The following is a 21,185-nucleotide window of genomic DNA, read 5'->3' as shown; positions in this document are numbered from 1 at the left end:
CCTTCTGCTCGGCCCTGCAGGAGCAGGAGCGCGGAGGCAGAGGGACTCCGGCTGTGATGGGGGCTTGGGGAGAGGGCGGAGGTCTTGAATCGGTGGTGCTGGCTCCTGTCCCTCATACACCAACGCCTGTACCCCGGACTTTCCAAGCCTCAGTTTCCCCTTCTTGGCCTCAGGCTAAGGGATCCCATTTACTGGACCCTGGAAACAGGTTAATCGATCCCGTGGGCGGCATGCCTATCTGGACAGCCTAAGATGGGCGGGAAGAAGAGAGGTGTTTCCCCAGGGTCCGACCCCATCCTACCGGACCAGGGCAGAGAGGCTCCCTGGGAGGAGCTGGGCTTTACCAAAGCAGCCCCTCTACCAGCTGGGGTTAGGTCTGGGGTCTCACCGTTGCTGGCCGGAGCCATCTAGCCCTGGAAGGCCCCTATTAACTAGGACACTTCTGGGGGTGGGCGGTGGCTGGCTCCAGCTGACCGGCTTGGGTCTCTGGGGGAGGTGTCCACAAGGGCCAGGGCTTTGAACAAACCACAGAAGGCTTCTGCAATATCAAAAGAGCTCTTAGTCACTAATATATTGGGGGGAGGGGGGCCGCTGTTGGTGAAAGAGCCTCCGCTTGGTTCCCATCAGCGGAGGATCAAAAAGCATTTGGTCAAAGAACCTTTAAATACCTTGAAAGGCAGGTGAAGCCTGTTCGGTAGCCTCCAAGAGGTACTGAAATGCTGGTCCAGAGCTGCTGGCAAGCTGGCTGCAAGCCCAGCAAGTGGAAGGGAAGGGGGCTGCTGAGCCAGGTGAGAGAAATGGTGGGAATGGACCACCAGCCCACCCTTACCTGGACTAGAGATTCACTGTGGGGAGGTGAATAGGGCAGAGAACCGGGCACAGATGGTCAGAGTTGGAAGCAACCTTGTAGGCCTTTGAACCAGGGATTTTAATCTGAAACCTACAGGACCCTCTCCCACCCAATTATGAACAAATTGTTGTGTCTATAGTTGAATAGGCATTTTTTCTAGGGAGGAGGAGGTCCATGAAGTTCATTAGACTCCCAAAGGAGTCCAAGGCGGAATCGAGATAAAAAACAACATCCTTGGGGCACCTGGGTGGCTCAGTGAGTTAAGCCTCTACCTTCAGCTCGGGTCATGATCTCAGGGTCCTGGGATCGAGCCCCACATCCGGCTCTCTACTCGGTGGGGAGTCTGCTTCCCCCTCCACTGCCTGCCTCTCTGCCTACTTGTGATCCCCCTTCAAATAAATAAATAAAATCTTTATAAAAATTAAAAAAAAAAAAAGACTAACATCCTTGTACTACAGATCGGTAAACTGAAGCTCAGAAAGATTGAGTGATTTACCCCAGATCATTCAGCTTGTAGCTGGCAAGCCAAGGTTCTTTTACGGTGCATCCTGATAAGGGAATCTCACGGGTTCCCATGGCTCTCAACCTATGTCAGGGTCCCAGAGTTGCCCAAGACTGAGAAGTAGGGGGTATCTCAAAACAGAGGCCTAAGGCCAAGATTTTGACTGAGTCTGGGGCTATCCCACGCAGCAGCTGGCGAGGAGAAGGGGCACCAGCTTTCATCTTTTGGAACTTGAGGGGCTGAGCCAAGCACATGGGGGAGGGGTGGGTGGCAGGGTGGCAATGGAGAGAGAGAGAGAGAGGAGGTTTCAGGGAGAAAAGATGTGGGTGGGGTTGGGACTGTAGAAGGCGCTTATGGTCCTGAATCATGACCTAAGGATACAGAACAGGGACCCAGTGCTCTGGAAGGTCAGCTTGTGGCAGAGACCTTGGTGCCTGGGATATGTCCAGTGCCTTGGTGTAAGGGAGCCATGAAAGACACCAGGTCCTTGCCTTGCTATCTCCCCACTATATTCTCCGTCCCTATGTGGTGTCATTACAGCCCTATTTGATGGATGAGAAAACTGAGTCCCACAGATGCCAAGTCACTGGCCAAAGCCAAACAGCTGGATAGTGGCAGAAGCAAGACCATAGTTTAAGTCCAGGATTCTTCCTCGGAGGCTGGGAACCTCTTCAGTATCGGGTATCCAAAGCAGGGGCCGGCAGAAGTGTGACCAGCGAGCTGGGGTCTTGGGTAAGCCTTTGAGATTCAGTGATGATGGGTCTGGGGAGAAGAGGACATTGATCGGCAAGCATTGATTCAGTCTCCACTGGGACAAGGCGGCCAGAGCCGCCTTCTAGGACTTTCTCATTGTGCCCTTCCCGGGGAGATGTTCATGTTATGCTTCTACCTTCCCCGGACTCTTGCCCTCTGAAGAGGAGGAAGGGGACGGCGAGCTGCAGGGACAGGGTGGCAGAGCTCATCTTTGCTGCTGGCCTGACAGATCAGCGGGCTCTGCTGTTGCCCTTCAAAGCTGCCTTCTGGCTGGTCTCCGCCTGTCCCTTCTGGATCCAGCAAATGCTCAGCCTGAGCCTCTCGCCACATGGATGGTGATAAGGAGAGAGGTGTGTTTGTTCTGTCTTGTGAGCTGCACAAACAGCTTCCTCAGCGTTTTTATTAATAATTCAGCCCATGGCAAGGGGGAGGGGGTAGGGGGGACCAGGAGCTGTGAGGAGACCAGGCCAGGTAGAGGCGGAAGGGGAACCCAGGAGCCCTGCCTCCAGCCGTGGCCTAGCAACAGAGCCCGGCAGCCTCAGGGGCCCTGTTTAGGAGAGCTTGGGCCTGATATCTGCTCCAGAGGGACAGAACGTCCATTCCTCCCTGCTCTGTTCCACCAGAAGCTGACCCAGGACACCTGGGCCCTAATGACCACACCAGATCGGAAAGAGGCCTGAGGGGCCCACAGTACTCCGTGGGACATCCCTGGGGAACCAGGTGCCGCCAGCATTTCCTGCCACGTCATGGAACCCAGGACAAAGAAGCCAGCAGTGTCGCAGAATGAGAAGCTTTCTCTGGGCCCCCCTCTACCAGGGGATAGGAAGGGGAGGGGCAGAACACCAGAGGCCCAGGCTCTCACCTTAGAGGGCTACAGCCTGAAGTCAGGACTGGGGTGATTCACCTGCTCTGATCTCTTCCCAGAGGACCTGCTCACTTCCGCACACTTCATCTCCAGCCTGTGCCCATTCTCTGAGAAGACAGGGACTCATGGTGGGCGTGGCTCTTGCTCATGCTCTAGCAGGAGAGTGCAGCCTTCAAATGGTCTGAGGTCAGACATCTAGAAGGACTTCCTTGAGAGGCAAAACATGGTGACGAAGGAGTCTGTTCGAGATCCATCAGGAATAAGTTCCCCGTTCCAACTATCACGCGAAGTGCCTTACTGGTACCATCTTGTTTACTCTTTATAATAGTCCAAGAGGTAGTATTTTTATCTCTATGGTACAGATGAGAACTGAGGCCCAGGGGTGTCAAGTAAGCAGCCTGCCTGGGGTCACACGGCTATGAATGGCTGGGCCGTGTAAACCTGTATTCTTTTCTCTCCCCAGTGATTCTGCATCCCCTAGACAAAGTGAATGAGGACCAGAGAAAGGGTGTCATCAGAGCTTTTCCTGTGTCCATGATGCAAGCAGGAATTAAAACCCAAAGAGGTTCCCAATGCCTCAGAGACTCAGTCTCCACAGCGACATCTCATGGGATTTATCTAGTATGTCCGAGGGACTGTCCATCTCTGACGTTCTGGAAGAGTGGCTGTCTACTGCCTCCAGGGAGTGAGCGAGTTTGGGATTTTATGTTTGAAAGGGACAGGCTGTAAGCTCTCAGATGGGGGCGGGCACCGGGTCTGCTCATGAACCTCCTAGTGGTTGGCAAAAGGCTGGAGACAGGACCAAGGGTCTCCCCTGGATTCTCTTACCAGCAATCTGTGTTGCTAGCTGTGGGCCTTGAGCTCCCTGGCCTATTCTTTCTCCCTCTAAACGCCTGGTCTTCACCATCTGTCATCCGAGTGGTGGCCTGTCAGAGGTCGTCTCCCCACCAACTCTGAAAAGCTCCAAGATTCTAAACGCTTATAAAGATCTGTTGAGTTGCCATGATGAATTCTGCGGTCCCCATCTGGACCCTCACATTGATAGATGGAGAGATTTCTGAGCAGGGAACCTTTTTGTGTGGAGCCCATTGATGGCACGAGGTAGGGAAGACATGACTATTTGGTCTTAACTAGCTGGGCAGTGAGAGGGGGAGCTGGTGGAGGGAGCAGGAACAAGTCAAGATGAAAGACCCCAGAGTCCCAGCCTTTTGGCCTGGCATCCTAGGGTTTGCCAAGAAGAGGTTTGTGGATTTATCCTGAGTTCTTGGCTGCAAATGGGTGGGGATGGCTGCAGGGTATACGAAACATAATGGCCCTTGACCAAGGGATGAAGGCTGAGATTTCTGGCCAGGGACTAATTACGGGCTGGAATCTACAGCTGCCTTTTTTTCTTCTTCCATTTTTAATTAGAACATTCAATCCAAGGAAATCTGTTCTCCACCGGAACACTCTTCATGGAGGTTTGCTTGGGGGAATTTCCTTATCTGTTTCTCAACTGAAAAGCTGTGGGTGGAGGTAAGTGTGTGCCTGCGCACGAGTATGTGTATGTAATAGGCTCCGTGCAAGTTCAACGGTATGGGGTGTGTGTATGTATGTGAGTGAGTGAGTATCTGGGGAGACTGGAGACGGAGGCTTGTCCCTTTAGGTGCTGGCTGCCTCCTGTGTTGGGAGAAGGTGGAGGTGTGGTTGGGTGTGAGCTGTGCATACAGTCATTTAAGTGGATTTCTCTGGGTGGGATAAGGAATCCTTGATTTTATAAACCCTGGCTCACCTTCATTTTCAATGGAGGGGCAAGCAGATTGCTGCAGCGGGGCTGAGGGTGTTGCCCTCCTGCCCGCCCCTTTGAGGAGCAGCGTTCCGGTGTGCCTATCTCTCCTGTTTGTGTGCTAGTGTCTGTGTGTGTGTGGGTGGGGGGGTGGTCGTGGTGTAGCTGATTAGGTATGTAGGTGTGCTCAGAGGGCTCCTTACCTGAAACCACCAATAATTAGTTTACTTCCAGGCTTTGCAAATTTGGGGGAGAAGGGCCCCTTCTCCCTGCCCCAGAATCAAACACTTCGAATTCTAGGATTCCCCTGAGTTGGGCTGTGCGGACCTGACGGGCTGAGAGAGCCAAGAGAGCCCCAGGGTTGGAGGAAGGAGGGATTTCTTTCTTACCCACTGAAGTGCTGGGTCAAGGAAAGGGAAGGGGGTGAAGTGGAGGAGCTGGCTTTGCGGCTGGCTTAAGTGGGAAGGGTCTCTAGGCCTCGTCCTCCACTGAGGGTGGCGATCCTGGCCCTTTCTGCTCGGGCTGTGTTCAATTCGGGAGGACGGCCAGAGTGGCGGACCCAGGCTCAGCCCAGGCAAAAAAATCCATTCCTGGTTTTTGCACACACCAGCCCGACTTCCCGGGACCAGCACTGTGTCGAGTCCCGAGCTGACGCCCTCGAGCCGCCACCAAGCGGAAAACCCGGAGTGGTTTTACACGCCTCTTGGAACGGAGTCAAAGGGCACCTGGGAGGAGGTGGGCAGCCGCACAGCCGCGCGCGGTTCGAAGCCGCTGCCATCAGGGGCGTCCCGGCCGGGCTGGTCAAGCAGTGCGGCGGGACCCGCAAGCTCGCAGGGCCCACCCGAGGGCTCCGTGCCCTCCCCGCGGGGGCTGCAGGCGGAGCGCGCGGGGCGGCTTGGTGCCCTCGGGGCGGCTCCGGGCGGCGGCGGGAGCGGGGCTGCAGTGCGGCGCGCGGCCGGCAGCGGGCAGCAGCGGGCGCGGGAGGCCGCGGTGGCTGTGGCAGCGGCGCTCGGCAGCGGGCGGGCGGCGCCGGCGGTGCCCCGGGCGCGCTCACACACGCGCTCACACACACACATACACACGGCCTCGTACACACTCACACACGCTCCGGCGCGCACACGCGGCGCGCAGGCCGGAGGGAGGAGGCTCGGCGCGGCTCGGCGGCGGCGGCGGCGGCGGCGGCGTGCTCGGCCGGCGGGCGGGAGGGCTGGCGGGCGGCCCCCGCTCCCCGGCTCCGCGGCTCGGTGCAGCCCGCGCGGCCCCCGCCCTCGGACCCGCCCCCGGGGGTCGCCCGGCCCCATGCCCTGCAGCGGCGGCGGAGCAGCGCGCGGCCGCGGGCGGCTCTGAGGAGCCCGGAGGGAGCCGGCGACGAGGGGACCATGTACCGGGACCCGGAGGCGGCCAGCCCAGGTAAGCGCGGCCCCGGGCGGGCTGGGGCGCCCCGCACCGGCAGGCAGGACGGCGGCAGCGCCGGGCGCCGTCTCGGAGCCCCAGCCCGGGGCGGCTGTCGGCCCGAGCCGCACAGACCTCACCCCATCCCCCCGGGGTCATTCCAGCCCCGGGGGCGCGGGCTTGAGCGGCAGCGACTCGGACCCCGGGCCCCGCAGTCCCGGCGCTGCCAGGCTTGATGCCCGGCGCCGGCTTCGCAGTGTCCCCACAAGGACCTCCTCCCCCCACCACCCCCCAGCAGCCCAAGGACAACGTGTGTGGCGGAGCGAGGAGCCACTGCCCCCGCGGGAACCGGGCAGTGCCCTCAGAGGCACCCCCGGGTCCCCAGCACCAGTGCCCCCGGGTGCCAGCGCTGGGGGACCCCAGGGCAAGGATCCCAGGCAGCTTTGGGCCAAGGTTGTGGGCACCGGGGAGCAGAGTGACATCGGCGGTGCCAGCTGTGAATTGAGAGGGTGCCAAGGGGCAAGTGGGAATCTGGTGCAGTAGCAGGGGAGGGGGGCTTCGGCGAGGGAGGGAGGGGAGCCGCAGGAGCCTTGACGAGGAAGACAGGAGTACCTGAAGGGAAAGAGAGCAGAGATTGGGGAGAATGGGGTGCCAGGGGAATGTGATCCTGGGTTTGGGGAGGGGGAAAGCGAAGATCCCCAAACTCACTCCAGTCCTGTCGGGGGAAGGAGGGGGAGGGGCGGGCTCCTTTGCATCTCTCCTGAAGGAGCCGGGGAGTGGCCCAGGAGCCCACGTCTGCTTGCCATCCTTCAAGCCCAGCCGAGGAGTTTTTCCTCCTTCCTCGGGAAATTGCTCTGCCATTTCCTCCTTGGCTCCTGACGCCTCCTCACACAGTGCCCACCTGTAGGCAGGTCCCCTGCAGCTCCTGCCCCAGCTGCCTCAGCTCCCACCTGGGGTGCCCCACCCCAGACCCAGCACCCCCCAGGCTGCCAGTTCTGGCAGCGGGGTCTCTGCTTCTGGGTTTCTCTGTGATGCTAGAAGCAAGGCACCCCAGCCTGAGGACTTGCCGAGCCTCCAGGCGTACCACTGCTGGCCTCCCTGGGCTGGGGGTGCTGGCGGAGGGGGCCGCCCTAAGGCTCTCCGTAGAAGGGACCTTGAGCCCCAAGGATTTTGAGGGCAGTCCCATGGACACCAGCTTCGTCCACTCTTGTCCCAGCCCCACATTTGTTCTCCCTCTAGGGACAGCCTCAGCCTGTCCCTGCCTCCTGGGGAGTCGGGCCCCCACCCCCATCAAATCGTCGCAGCCTACTAAGTCCATTGAGAAGGACCTACTGGGTGCCAGGCATTACATTCACTTAGTGCTTGGGGATAAGAGGGAGAGAGACTCCGGCTCCCTCTCCGGAACCTCATGCCCATCCATGAATGTCCTCCAGGTGATGGCTGAAGGAACATTGCCTTCGGACACCCCTCCCTTCATCTCTCTGAACCCAGGTCGCTGACCCTGCCTCTTCCTCCACGAGGCTGCCAGCTCCCAGCTCTCGGACTGAGGGCTGAGGCAGTCTCTGGCTGGGATCACCCTCCCAGAAACCAACCGCTTGGTTCAGAGGCCAGCTCTAGGGTATGAGGTAGAAGAGGAGATGCAGTGAGGACACTCCCTTTCCCCCTGCCCTGCCAGGCTGGCAGCCTCCCCTTTCCTGTTAGCCCGGTGGCCTGGGTGCCTGCCCTCATCCCTTCTGCCTCCCTCCTCTTTCCTCCCACGCCTGGGCACCATGACATCACTGATCCTCCGAGCACCTCTGCCCTCTGCGTGGAGGCCAACTTGACATGCTTGGCATCTTCTGGGCAAAGGGCCTGCAACCCAGTGTTGCCCCTGGCTTCGTGGCAGCCCCTGGGGTGTCTCCCTCTCTCCCCGCCCCCCAAACAGGCCTCCCTCTGTGGTGGAGACCTGTCTTACCCAGTTTCGGTTGCAGGGCCCACCAGTGCCAGGGGAAGGGGCAGCACTGACCCACCGGGAACAGGCAAGGCCTGGGGTTCACTTCCCACGGGACTGGATGGGGTCAGAAACAGGCTGGAGAAGGCAGAATCTGCTTTTGATCGTGGGTTCTCTCTGAGGGGCCAGAGTCATCATCAATCTGGCCTCTGTACCCAAGCCTCTCTGCATCCCCGCCCACCTCCTAGAATCCCTACAGCTCCAGGCCAGCCTACGCATTCCCTCCAACCCCCCGGCTTCCCTCAGGTCCCCCAGACTCTACTTCCCCAGGCGGGGCTGTGTGTCCCCCATTTCTCTCCCCTACCTCCCCTTTGCCTGGCACCTGGTAGGGGCGAGATATGCAAATTAATTCCTGTGTGATTCAGGCCCCTCCTTCTGGTCCCCCCCAACCAGTACCTTATCTGTCCCGATTCCCTCATCCCATTCCCAAGGACACCTGTGGCCCAGTCCTTTTTACAGTTTTTCCTCTCTCATGTTCTCCTGCTCTTCCATGTTCCAGGCTGGTTCCAGAGTGTCCCCGAGGTACCCTCTCCCTCAGCGCACTCACCCTGGTCTCCACAGGGTTCAGCCTGATGCTAAGACCCTGTCCACATTTCCCTACCCACTTGGGCCCAGGGCTCTGAGGCACTTCTGGGATCTAGCTCAGCTGAAGCAAGGGACTGTGGGAAAAAGCCAGAGCCCAGTGAAGAAGGAAGACCAGCCCCCCCCCCCACACCCCCATTGGCTTCTACTCCAAACTCTGTCCAACCTACCCAGCAGGTGCCTGCAACTTCCTCTCTGTCCCCTCCCTGAGGCAGGCGGCCCTCTCTCTGTCCTCAACCCTCCTCCTATGCTCATCCTGGAGCTGGCCTGGCCAGGCCTCCCTGTGTCCCTTGGACCCAGGCCCGGGGCCAGGCAGGGCCTCAGCAGGCCTGCAGGGGTCAGCGTTGCAGTGGGCGGGCAAGACAGCTTCAGGGAGGGGGGGGAGGGAGGGAGGGAGAGGTGACCTTGCAGTGAGTGAGCGAGCAAGGCCAGAGAGGGAAAGTCGGGGCCAGTCCCGGGAGAGAGGTCAGGTCCTGAGGCTGTCTGCCTGCCCCCAGCCCTCTGTGAGCTTGCCCCTGGGGTAGCATGTTTGGAAGTCTTGTCTGTCCCACCTGTTAGTGGGCTCTGCCCCCTACAGCAACTCTGCCAGAAAGGTCATTGTCAGGGAGCACAGGAGACACGCATGCTGCATGGGGCAGAGGGCCTTGGCACAGTGGGTCTCCTATCTCAAGGCAGAAGGATCCATGAGATTGTCCAGGCTCACCCTCCACCTGCTGAGCACAAGTTCAGGACAGAGGCCGTTGGGTGATGTGTGGGGCAGGAGTGAAGGGGTAGGGCTGAAAGGGCCACCAGGATTAGGGACAAGGACTGAGGTGTGGGAAGGTCCATGAGGCCTGACTGTCTGACGGGTTGATTCACCGTCAAACTCTCCCCCTACCCCATCTACCCCTCCACCCACTTCTCTACCCCCCCCACCCCATCTGCACAGGCCCAGACCTCCCTGGCTTGCATCTCGGGCTTTGGTCCCAGTCTAGGGCTGAAGAGCCAGCTATCTGCCAACAGGCCGTGAACAGGACGGGGTTGGGGCGGGGGCGGGGGGTGTCTGAACTCCTGGGTGGGAGGGAGGGCTTCTGTGGGTTTGGCCCCATGCTGCGTGCTCCTGTGGAGACACGACCCCTCCGAGGCCTTGGGTCATGTTCTTTGGTGGCTTTGTGAGAGCAGTGACCAGCCAGCTGGGTGCTTGAGAACTGGGGAACAGTGGGGAGGGAGATAGTCTCGAAGCTCCTCCTGGTGGGGGAAGAGAGGCTAGAGCTGGTGGGATTGGGGTGAGAACATGTAGGCCAGCAGGTGACAGGTGAGGGACAGCTGGAAGGCAAGGGAACAGGTGGGTTTCAGGCCCTGGGCAGCTGGGCCCTTGGCTCGCCCCAAGCTTAGAACCCAAGGGGCATTGAAGGCAACATAGCCTAGCAGCGAAGGACTCTCCTCTCTCACCCCCGCCAGCCCAGCTGTCGCCGGAGGCCTCGAGGGAAAGGCAGGGGAGGAGTGGGTGGTTCCTTCCCTCTCACACCCCTCCTGTCCTCCCACTCCCACTCCCCGCCCACCTTCTATCCTCTGAGGGACTTTGAATACTTATTGAAGCTGATGGACCGTTTTCAATAACTGCTTCCCCCAGGGGATCAAGGCTGGGCACGGCAGTGAGGGAGGCCATGTGGGGCCGGTGGGAGGCCAAGTCCTGAGCCAGGGACTCACGGCTGGAAGGGGAGTCTCTATGACAGTCTCCTCAGAGGTCCCAGTACGTCCCGGGGGGGCGGGGGGGGCAGGGGCAGCTCCGTGGGCAGTGCCCGGCAGGTGGCCTGTGAGGCTGGTGAGGTCAGCGCTGTCGTGGCGGTCACTGGTCTGGCCAGGTGCCGGAGCGGGCTGGTGCCAGCCTCGGCCCGGGTGCCCGCCTGCCTTGCAAAGGGAACCCCGGCCAGAGGTGCCAGGAGGGTTGTGCCAGTTTGGTGGCCATGAATGTGCCTGACCTTCCAGGCAGTAGGGGCAGCCCGGCTGGGCCCTGTCCAGCTTGTGTCTGGAGGGCAGGGCTTTGGTCTCACCCAGCAGCGTTCCCCAGGGGGTGGAACGGAGTTGGCAGACAGCAGCGTGGGACCTGTGGAAGGGGCTGGACAGTGCCCAGAGCCTGCGCCTGGAATTCTGGACCCAGTTGGTTTGGGAGTGGGCCGACACGTTGGTCCTGCTCCAAGGGGGCTCGGTAGCTTCCTCCGGGAAACCCGTTGGAGGAGGTGTGTCTCCTGGGGGTGGGGGGCACTGGACTGGGCGGGGAGCTGACTTGAATCAGGAGCCGGGATCTTGGGGGAACTGATGTATCCTTGTCACTGAATGCACAGAAACAGTAACTGGTGAGGGCGCAGCCGGGGGCGGTGGGGGAGCTCCATGCCCCTGCCCCTGCCCCTGCCCTATATGACGGCGGGTGACAGCTGAGCCGTGCTCGCTGATCTAAGTGCCGGCTGTAAACAGCAGTAATGAGTGTATTTGTAGTTAGGTGCGTTAAGGTGCGCGGAGCGGTGACGGGAAGCAGCGGGGAGGCGCCTCTCCTGGCCCGATCCCCAGTCAGTCCAGGCAGATGCCCTCCAGGGGCCCTGCCTGCCCGCCCCCCCCCACCCCGCCACACCCTCCCACCTGCCGCCTGGCGGCCTCTGAGGCTTCCATCTGCTGGGAGCAGCGAGGGCCTCACCTGGCTGCACGGGCGTATGCAGGTGTGGACGGAGGGCCCTGGGAGCTTTGGTGTGTGCAGATCCGGGCATCTCCGAGACAGCATGTGGGTCCGTCAGCGTGCGTGTGTTTGTGTGCACGTACTGTGATTTCGTGTGCGTGTGTGCACCCCTCCCCCGAAGCCCCGAAAGGAGGCCCACCCCCACCCCCATCTTGGAAGTGGCCCTGCCCCTTTGATGCCCTTCTCAGCGTGCAAGAAGCAGGGGACTCTTGGCAGCCTGCTGAAGGGGGTGACCCGTTCTGCCTAGCAGAGGAGACAGGAGGGACAGGTCTGAGCCCCAGCCTCAGGGGGCACCTACAGAACCCAGCCAGCTCTAGAGCCCTCAGGAGCCCCTGGAATGAGAGAACACGATTGCCAGGGTGGGGTGGGACAGGGTTGGGTAGGGGGGGGTCAGCCCTAGCAGGTGGGGATCTCACGGTGCTGGTTGGTGAACGGTGCACCCTGCCCCCCCCCCTCAGCCAGGCCCGGGTGGCGTGGGGTGTGGGTGGCCACAAGGGGTGCCCGCATGAGGCCCTGCATGAGGGGAGCAGAGAGGACAGTTCTGCGGCTAATGTGTCCAATTAAATTACTTCAAACCCTGCAGCGGCAGCTGCTCCCGGCGGGGCCCTGGGTACAAATTGGATCCGTCTCATTACCACGGGTGGTGTCAGCGGGGCCGGAGAGCGGTGGCCAGCTCCACCAGCACACGGCAGGCCTCCTCCCCCTTGTTCAACCTGGGCCCGCTCCAGCCTCCTAGCACGTTGGCTCACTCTGGTACCCCTGGTTTGCCAGGTCCTGCGCGCCTCCTGACGGTCCTGACCCACCCCAAACAGCTCGAGGGCCCCTCCCAGCCCTCACCGTCTGTCTCCAGGAATGGGGGTTTCAGGCTCTGTAGGGGGACCAGCCTCAGGAAGCCCCTCTCAGGGCACCCAACACACCCTGTGGCCTCCCTTGATGACACGAGTGCCTTAATCATGTCAGGTGATTGCTTGGGGAGCACTCAGGATGTCCTAAGCGCTTCACATATGTGGCACAGGGGGCAGCTTACTTAAGCTAGGTCTCTGGGGTCAAACAGCCAGCTGTATGTTTGAACCTCAGCAGAGACACTGGCTGCTCTGTCCCAAAAGCAAGTCGCTCCACTCTTCTGGCCTCGGTTTCTTTCTCTGCAAAATGGGTTTGATCATGGTTCTTATTTCACAGGCTTGGAGGATGAGGCGGGGTAAGGCGGGAAACAGCCTTAGCTAAGAGCCCAGCACATAGTAAACACACAGGCAATGACAGCTGTTGTCAACACTGTCCTGCACCAAGTGATTGATGGCTGGTATGAGCATTCCCGGAGTTCCAAGGAGGACGTGCCTGCTTCAGCCGTGGTGCTGGAGGAGGAGTCAGGGAGAGCTTCACTGAGGCGGTGTCAGTCCGTTACCTTCGGGATCGCAAACATGTGTTGAGCGACCCCTATGTGCCAGGTGCCATCCGAAGCACCTGGCACACATTAGCTCTTCCATCCTCCGACCAACCTGGGAAGGGGGAGCTTGCAGTTAGAAGTCGGCTGGGAGTTCCAGCAAACACCAGCCCACCCAGGAGCGTGAGCTTGGAGTCCAGGGCCTTGGGTTCTGAAGGAAGAAGAAGAGCTTCCCACGGGACGAGCAGGGGTGACGTGTTCGGTGTGGAGGGGACAGCGCGTGCCACGGCCCAGAAGCAGTTTCTTGTTCCGTGGAAGCAGCCATGGGAGCCTGAAAGGGGCTAGAAGGGAGGGCCAGTAGCAAGAGCTGAGGCTTGGGAAAGGTGGGTTAGGACAGATTCTGAAGGTCTTGGCATTCTGAAACAGGAAGACTGTATTTTTTTTTTAATTAGGACCATGGATTGCCATGGGTGACTTTGAAGCAGATCTCTATAAAGAAGTTGAACTTTGCAGTGGTGTGGAGGGTAGGAAGCCCAGAGGGAGGCAGGTCCATGGAGCTGGAGTCCCAGGTTAACGCATGTGTCCCCACCTTTGCCCCGCCCTTCCTGGGTCTCTCCCCTGTGCAGGGCTGAGTCTGAGGCACCACACCGTGGCGTCTGCAGAGCTCCGCTGGCCTGGGGCCCTGCCCTCGGCAAGCTTGGGCCAGGTAATGGGCAGTCAGGGAGGCACCAGGTGAAGAAAGGTCAGATGGACACTCCCCGGGGGCTTACCCTGGGACATGGGGTATCAGAGACAGCCCCCACCCAGGTAGGCTGACCCAGGGCCCGGTGTACACAATCTATCCTCCTGGGGGTCGACTCTGCACCCACCCCACACCATGGTCATCAAGGCCAGGCCCTGGGGGGCCCCCACCAGAGCCAGCCTGTCTGCACAGCAACTGGGCAGGCACCTTCCTCTCCAACCCCACGGCCCCTGGCACGGAGGCCCATTCCCTATAGGGCTTGGGTACATCATCTCACTTCCCTCGGGGCTCGTCCCAGGGCAAACACCCTCGCCCCCCAGGCGACAGCAGCACACAGACATGTTGGGATCTGGGCCCATGTGCACATGTGGTGTGGGTGTGCACGGGCAGCAGGAAGTCCATGACGGTCTACCTGGCCCGCCTACCTTGACTGGGGATTCGTTTCCCTGGGGATTTGGGTCAGATGGGCACTGAAGAACATAATGGTGAGGAGGGAAGGGCGGGTCAGGAAAGGTGGCAGGGGAGGCTCTCCCAGCAGGGCCTGGCGGGTCAACGGATCACCTTGTCCTTCACGTTTGGCATTCCATCTCACCTTCATGGCAGCCCGACGAGAGAGACACTGCCCCCACTGTCGTACAGGTGAGGAGCCGAAGGCCCAGAGAGGTGAACTGTCTCACCAGGTCACTCAGCAGAGCCGGGATGAGATTACAAGGCAGCCTGACTCCAAAACCTGGGTCCTAACCACCGGGCTCGACGGCCGCGGAGCCTGGTGCCTCTCTAATCCCACTGGGACCCCAGCCAGCCTGTCTCTCGGCCCATCGCTTGGAAGGAAGTGCTGGGAATTGGTACTGGCTGCAGAGCTGGACTCAGAGGGTGTCCCCACTGCCTCTGTAGTGCTGGAGGCATCCCCTGAAGCCTTTGTTCTCAGGTCCCCGGAGTGGGTGGAGCTTCCTTCCCACCCTGACTCCTCTCCCTCTCCGCAGACTCAGTGGAAGGTTCCTCTCAGCCAAGGGGAGGCTCTGAAAGGAAAGGGAGGCACCCCTCACTCCCTGCTTGGCACCTGCCAGCCCCGGAGGAGCCTCATGAATCGGCTGTGTGTGGCCCCCCCCACCCCGTTCCTCCCTCTTCAGCCCCCGCCTGGTTGGGGAGGTGCGAAGGAAGCGGTTTCACAGCCTGTCAGCTGAGGCCTAAAAATACCCAGAACTCTGAGATGCTTGGGCAGGGGGAGGAGAGAGCAGGGACCAGGATGGGGTGCTGAGGGGGGTGCCGGGCTAACTTGGCCAGAGACACCCTCACAGCTCCACGGTCCTACTCAGACGTGATGGGCAGCGATTCCCTCAATGCCCCCATCTGACCCCATTTCTGGGTCTCGAGAGCCCCGACCCTCAGACCAAGGGAGGGCTTAGTGTCAGACAGGAACCGCGGAGCCCAGGCCCTTCGGATCCTCTGGGCGGTGGCTCTTTCTCCCTCCCCGCCCCTGAGTTGGCTGGCATCTTCAGGCCGTGGGAGCCAGGCTGGGCGTGTGCCTGCTTCCTTCCTGGAGAAGGGGCCTGCTTCTGTGAGGGGAGAGGCGTGAGGAAAGGCAGCGTGGATGGGGGTGCTGGCAGGTGTGCAATGTGATGTGTGAGCCACCCAGGCACTAGAGCGGGGCCGAGGAGAAGGGGTGTGGTGGCCCACGTCACTGCCACGTGGCCGTGTGCTGACGCTTGGCACAGGGCCCCCCGCGAGTCTGCTGGCGCCCAGAAAAGAGGACCCGTGTGTGTGTGTGCATGTGGCCCCGCTGGAGCTGGCCTCTTCCGGGCGCCAGGAAGCTCGCGGAGCTGCAGGACGGAGCGAGTGTGGCTGTTGCAGACGGAAGCGCGGGAGTGGGCATAGCGGTATCAGCCGACACACAGTGCATCACGCAGCCCCGTGATGGTCACGGTTGCTTCCTGCGTGGAAGCGTGATGGCAAGGGTGCCCATGCAGAGGGACGTGGGAGGGGCTCCCCGGGGCACCTAAGGGACTCATGAAGGACGGAATGCAGAGTGGCAGCCAGAGCATGGGCTCTGGATCGAAAGTCATGGGGTTCCCGAGGCACCTGACTGGCTCAGCTGCTGGAACATGCCGCTCTCCAGCTCAGGGTCATGAGTTCAAGCCCACATTGGGTGTAGAGGTGATTTAAAATAAATAAATACAAATTAAAAAAAAAATTTTTTTTAAGTAATGGGGTTCATATCCCAGTTCTGGCATGTATCAATTAGTCATGTGACCTTGGGCAAGCTGACCTCTCATTGCTTCATTTCCCCATCCATAAAGGGGAGGTGATAATGGCACCCACTTCAGGGCACCGCTGGGGGGATTCGAGGAGCTGACGTATATGAACTGGCCAGAACCGAGACTGTCGCCGTGTCGGCAGCATGGGTACATTAGCTCTTCCCATCTGGTTCGCCCCTTCAGTGGCACAGGTGGGAGCACCGAGGCCAGAGAGGGCACATGACCTGCCCAAAGTCACACAGTAAGTTAGTGGCAGAGCCAGGACTAGAAACCAGGCTCCACTGTCTGAAGATGGGGCTTGTTCCAATGCAGCACTTCCTGATCGTGCCCCCACTTTGGACCCCAAGAAGGTGCTGGGACTGCAACCCCACTGGCATCGGGGCCTGAATTCTGCCAGCGGTTGGCTGGCGGGAGTCATGGGAACTTGGGGATCTGAGCGTCTTCAGATAACGCCGGTGGATGGGTCCTCCAGGGAGCGGTCAGTGCACTGAATTAGTAACATGCCACTGACTGACCTGTGGACTTGGCCAATGACTCGACTCTCCTGAGTCTCAGTTTCTTCCTTATAGTGGAATTCCAGTAATACATACATTGTAGGGCTCTCGTGAGGACTAAATGAGATCGTGCACGCAGTGGCTGGAACATGGTATCGAGTAAATGCTCAATTATGTTAGCTGCAGTTAGAGCGCATGCGGAGTCCTCCCGCTCAGCGCTCCAGAAGCAGTCTCTTCCTTTGTTTCTCCTTCAGCCTCTGGCTGCCCTTACTCCCCTAGACCGATCAGGGACAGGCTTGCTGACAACGAAGACCCATCTTTGTCTCCTGTTATTGGCTTCGCCCAGGAAGAAACAGGACCCTCCAGTGGGACTTAGACCCTGAACCTTCTACATCTGGCCTCATCACCCACTCGGTATAGGAACTTGGACAAGCACCATTTCCTCTCGGGTCCTTGGTCCTCCCTCTTTCAGGTAGAGAGGCTGGACCCCATAGTCCCAGAGCCGCCTGGTCATGTTGCTGTGTGACCCCAGAGAGTCCCTGGCTCAGGCCGCTGGAGGCGGTGGCAGGTTGATAGGAAGGGAGGCCAGCTGGCTGTCCAGGACGAGCGGAGCATCTGGGGCCTGCGCTGACGGGTGGCTTGCCATCATGCTGGCCCGCACCTGTGGCTGCGTAGGAGGGCGTGCGGGCCCGACTGGCTGGGCGCTGACATTGGGGGAGGTTCAAGGACAATGACTAGAGAGAGCCCTCCTTGGGACCCTGGGAGCTGCCACTGCAGCCATCCTCCCCCACGCTCCCCTCCTCCCCAGGGCTTTCCTTCAGCAGTCCTTTGTCCTCCCTGTCCTTCCTCTCTCCTTCCCCTTGTTGGAGTCTCCCAGTATCTCCCTGTCTCTGCTTCTTCCACTTCCGTAATCTTGACCATTTTCCAGGGTGCCTTCTTCCTTCCTCTCCTTCCACAGATGGGAGGCCTCTTCCCCCTCCTCTGTCTCTCCGCTTCCTGAGATTCCTTCTCTTTCCTCCCTACAATGTGGAACAAATGTCCCTGTTTCTCTGGATCTTCCTGGTTCCCCCTGCTGCTCTAGAGCTCAGGTCTCTGTCCTCCTCTGCATGGGCATGTCTAGACTCCTTCGTTTCCTGTCCTCTGGCCCACTCCCACTTCAGAGTCCTTTCCTCCCCAGTGTCCCCAGCTCCCCCTCCAGCCTTCCAGGTCCTTGGCGCTCTTTACTCCTCCACCAGTTCCCTCGCCCTCAGAGTTTCCCTGCCTCCTTCAGATGATGGGGCTGATGGGGCCGAGCCAGGCAGTTTCTCTGGCTGGTGCTGCTGTTCGGTACCTTAACAATCCCCCACCCGTGTGAGTTGAGAAAGGGGGTCAGCCCAGGGCCCAGGGACTGGCAGCCTTGCCTCCTAATTAGTTGGAAGTAATTGCCTGGAAAAAAATTTCATTTAGAATGAGACTCTGAGACTCCAAGGTAGAGCTGAGCCAACTGATGGCCCCTGGAGACCAGGAGGAGGGAAGCAGCCCAGGTCAGGGTCTCAGGAAGCCCCTGGACCCCCCCCCACCTCCCTGGCTTACCTCCAGGACCCCAGCCTTATGGAAGCACAGAGAGAGCACTGGGTTTGGAGTACCACCGTCTTCTTCTGAATTTTGGTTCCACTACTCACTGTGTGGTTTGGGGCAAGCGTCTTACTTCTCTGTGCCTTAGCTTTCTCTCTTGTCCCATTGGAAGAATGCCTCCGTATCATGAGGGTTGACTCGGACAATGGCTATGAAAGCACTTTGCAGGCTGTAAGTGCTATGGGAGTGTGAGGTGTCACTCTGTTCCTCCAGTATACTCTCAGATGAGATATGAGGATGTGCGGGAGTGGGGCAGCGAGGCTTCCAGAACATGGAAGGATGGTGAGCTGCAAAATGAAGGGCAGACAGATGTGGTGTCCAGCACCAGTCTCAGCACATGCCAGCTACACCATCCTGCGTGGCCACCTCACCTCTCTGGACCCCACTTTCCTCATCTGTAGAAGGCTGACCCTCATGCTTCCTCCTGGGGGAGGGGTTGTAGTTTTCAATGAGAAAATGTTTACAGAACTCTTAGCAGCTCTTGGCCTATAGTAAGTGCTCAATAAACTATATTATCTGTATCTACCATAAAGACTGTTATCTTTACTCCCTACCTGGATCCAGAGGGCTGTGATTTGGGGCATCGTCTCCAGGTGGTTTTATTTGCTTTGATGTTTGTTTTTGGAAAGAGGGGAATTTCCACACCCAGTGAGGCTAATATGAAGCCGTCCCTAGAAACACCAAGCAGATCTGCTTTTCAAAGAGCCCCCACCTGTGGAGTAGCGGAAAGGAGTGGGCAGAAACTGTGGCTTTCTCCCCTGACTCCCACTTTTTCCTAGAGAGGGGCTATGGGCAAGTTTCTTACTTTAAAAAACATATATATATTTATTTGACACCGAGGCAGTGAGAGAGAGAACACAAGTAGAGGGAGTGGGAGAGGGAGAAGCAGGCTCCCTGCTCAACAGAGAGCCAGATGTGGGGCTCAATTCCAGGACTCTGGGATCAAGACCTGAGCCGAAGGCAGACGATTAACAACAGAGCCACCCAGGCGCCGCTGTGGGCAAGTTTCTTATCTGGATGGATGTGAGGTAGGAAGCCTTTGCCCTCAGGGAGGCTAATTACAAGCCTTTGTGTTCATTGTGGTAGGACTCACCCAATAGCAGGAAGAAAAGTTGTGTTAGGGGCAGCAAGAAGTTTTTCACTTGGCCTGGGTTGACTACTGGGTTGAGTCTTCGCTGTGAAGCTGGGAGCACGGTGTTTCAAGACGGCCTCAGGGCAGCAGGACTGCCTGGAACGTGCGAGTTATTGGGCGGCGCTGCAAGCTCAGAGCGCCATATTTTCCTGGGATGGGTGAGGGGGCGGTGACGGCGGACCTTATGCCACTCCTTCCCCACCCGCCCAGCGCCACCGCGGGGGACCTTCTGTGTTTCTGCTCTAAGCGCAGTACCCGCACCAGCCGCCAGGAGGCGGTTCGGCGGGCTCTACTTGAGGGAAAGGGAGGCGGCATTTACATTAGCGGGGAGGCTTTTTCTGTCCTGAGTCCGAGCGCTGACTGGGTCCTCAACATCTGAGGACCTCACGTGGAAAGGGAGCTCTCAAAGTTGCCTGGTCGCCGCCGTGGCTTCAGCTCGTGGCTGATCAGGGAGCAACTGGCAGAGGAAAGTGGGATCACTATGCTTTAGTGCTGCAAACAGCTCCAGTCCTTTGCATCCTGCTCATTAGGGGTGATGCAGAGAGTGATGTAGAGGAGGGAGCAGTCCCAGGACTGAAACGAATTTCAGCACCAAGGACAGGAGCTCCTGCACCCTGTTTCAGAACCGTGGACAGATCCCAGGACAGCGCTCTACACCGCTCCTTCCTAGTATTTGTGGCGCAAATGATACCCCCAGAATATGGTAGTATAGCACCTCCCAGACGGAATCTCAGTCACTCATCCCAAGGAGACTTAGGACCAGAGAGTATAGTTAGTTCCCTAAGGCCACACACCCACAATGACACAGTGGGTGGCAGAACAGGATTCAGATCCCCAGTAGTCTCTCTCCAAATATTTCTCCACACTGGATTTCCAGTAGTTCTCTCCCTCCTTCCTAAATATCCCTGGCAGAAGCTTCACATTCTATTCTATCCCAGAGAGATCCCTTGAGCTGCCAAAGATTAACTGTACCCTTTCTCCCACCAAAACACCAATCAAAAAATCTGAATCTCAAGATGGAAGATTCCTAGCCCCTGAGGCTTTTTCAGGGCTCCAAGCATCAGGTGGGAGGGTGTTGGGCAGGACAGGTGCCCTGGCCTATAAGGAAGCCTGTGACTTGGGGAGCTAGAGTTGAGTCATCAGCATGAGGAATTCTTAAGTGCTCTGAGATCCTCGAATAAAATAGAGCACCATTCCAACCTCAGCTTCTTTGCAGCCGTGTATTATTAATAACAATAAGATGCTGACTTAGGCCAAGGCACAACGATGCATTATTCATAGTAACTAGTGGTCAAGGCCCGCACTTAATCATCACACGTCCCTGATCCTGCCCCTGCTCCACAATCCTGGTGGAGAAGCCGTCCACCTGAGCTCCTCCCTTCCTGAACTCCCGCTGTTCTGATGGACATGAGCATTTTCAGGGGTATCCAGGTGGCTTATCGGCTTTGGGATCAGCATGGTTGGGGAGGGCAGTTGATTCCCAGCTAACTCAGAGCTGGCACCTGATCCCCTTCATCTTGAATGGCTTTGACCCTCATGACTTCCAGACTCACCAGCTCTCTAGAGTTGCAGATGATCTCAAACCCCCTCCCCCATCTTCCGAGGCTGAAAACTGAAGCCAGATGTACCAGGCTTCCCTAGGTCAGGAACTGTGGGAGGTGGGGGTGGCTGTGGTGAAGGAGAGGTAGAAGATACCCCATCACCATTAAATATGGCAGGAGATGTGAAACCCTAGGTAAACTCAGGAGTACTTTGTAAACTCCTCGGCACTGAACAAACGTGAGCTGTTATTACCAAGGCCATGCTCTCTGCTGGAGGAGAGAGCCAAGGTAGAAAAGGCACGGAGAACTTGTGGATGAGGCCTTTGTAGCTCAGCAGGCCCTGCTCCCCTGATGAGGAGTTGACGTGCTGGTGGATCCTGACATGTCCCCGTCCAATTTCTTGCTGGAACAGCTCCTGGCCCAACCGAACAATCCTTCATTTGCTGTTTACTCACTTGGCATCTCCTCTGAATTCTAAACCGTCTGCATCCAGCCGGCCTCTGCGGCCCCTGCCAGCGCTCCCTCCCTAGCTCACTCACGCATTATCTGTTTTTATTACAGTCAAGGTTGAGGAGGCTTGCTCATGCTAAGCCCCTATTTTCAGTTACTTGTAACTT

The 21,185-nt window shown here is 58.7% G+C and overlaps 1 protein-coding gene across 7 annotated transcripts in view; it reads left to right on the top strand.

Annotated features, from left to right (window-relative positions):
- Nucleotides 1-5,737: 5,737 nt before the first annotated feature.
- Nucleotides 5,738-21,185, top strand: part of SYT7 (synaptotagmin 7) — a 63,522-nt gene continuing 48,074 nt past the window's right edge. For all 7 annotated transcript variants that reach the window (XM_032356936.1, XM_032356934.1, XM_032356930.1 and 4 more), the window contains exon 1: nt 5,738-6,145. In XM_032356936.1, the coding sequence (XP_032212827.1) occupies nt 6,115-6,145 (31 nt within the window). In that variant the 5' untranslated portion in view covers nt 5,738-6,114. The remainder of the gene's footprint in view (nt 6,146-21,185) is intronic.

The sequence above is a fragment of the Mustela erminea genome, chromosome 9 (genome assembly GCF_009829155.1).
Source record: "Mustela erminea isolate mMusErm1 chromosome 9, mMusErm1.Pri, whole genome shotgun sequence".
In the NCBI taxonomy this organism is placed as follows: Eukaryota; Metazoa; Chordata; class Mammalia; order Carnivora; family Mustelidae; genus Mustela; species Mustela erminea.
This window is presented reverse-complemented; position numbering and strand designations above follow the sequence as displayed.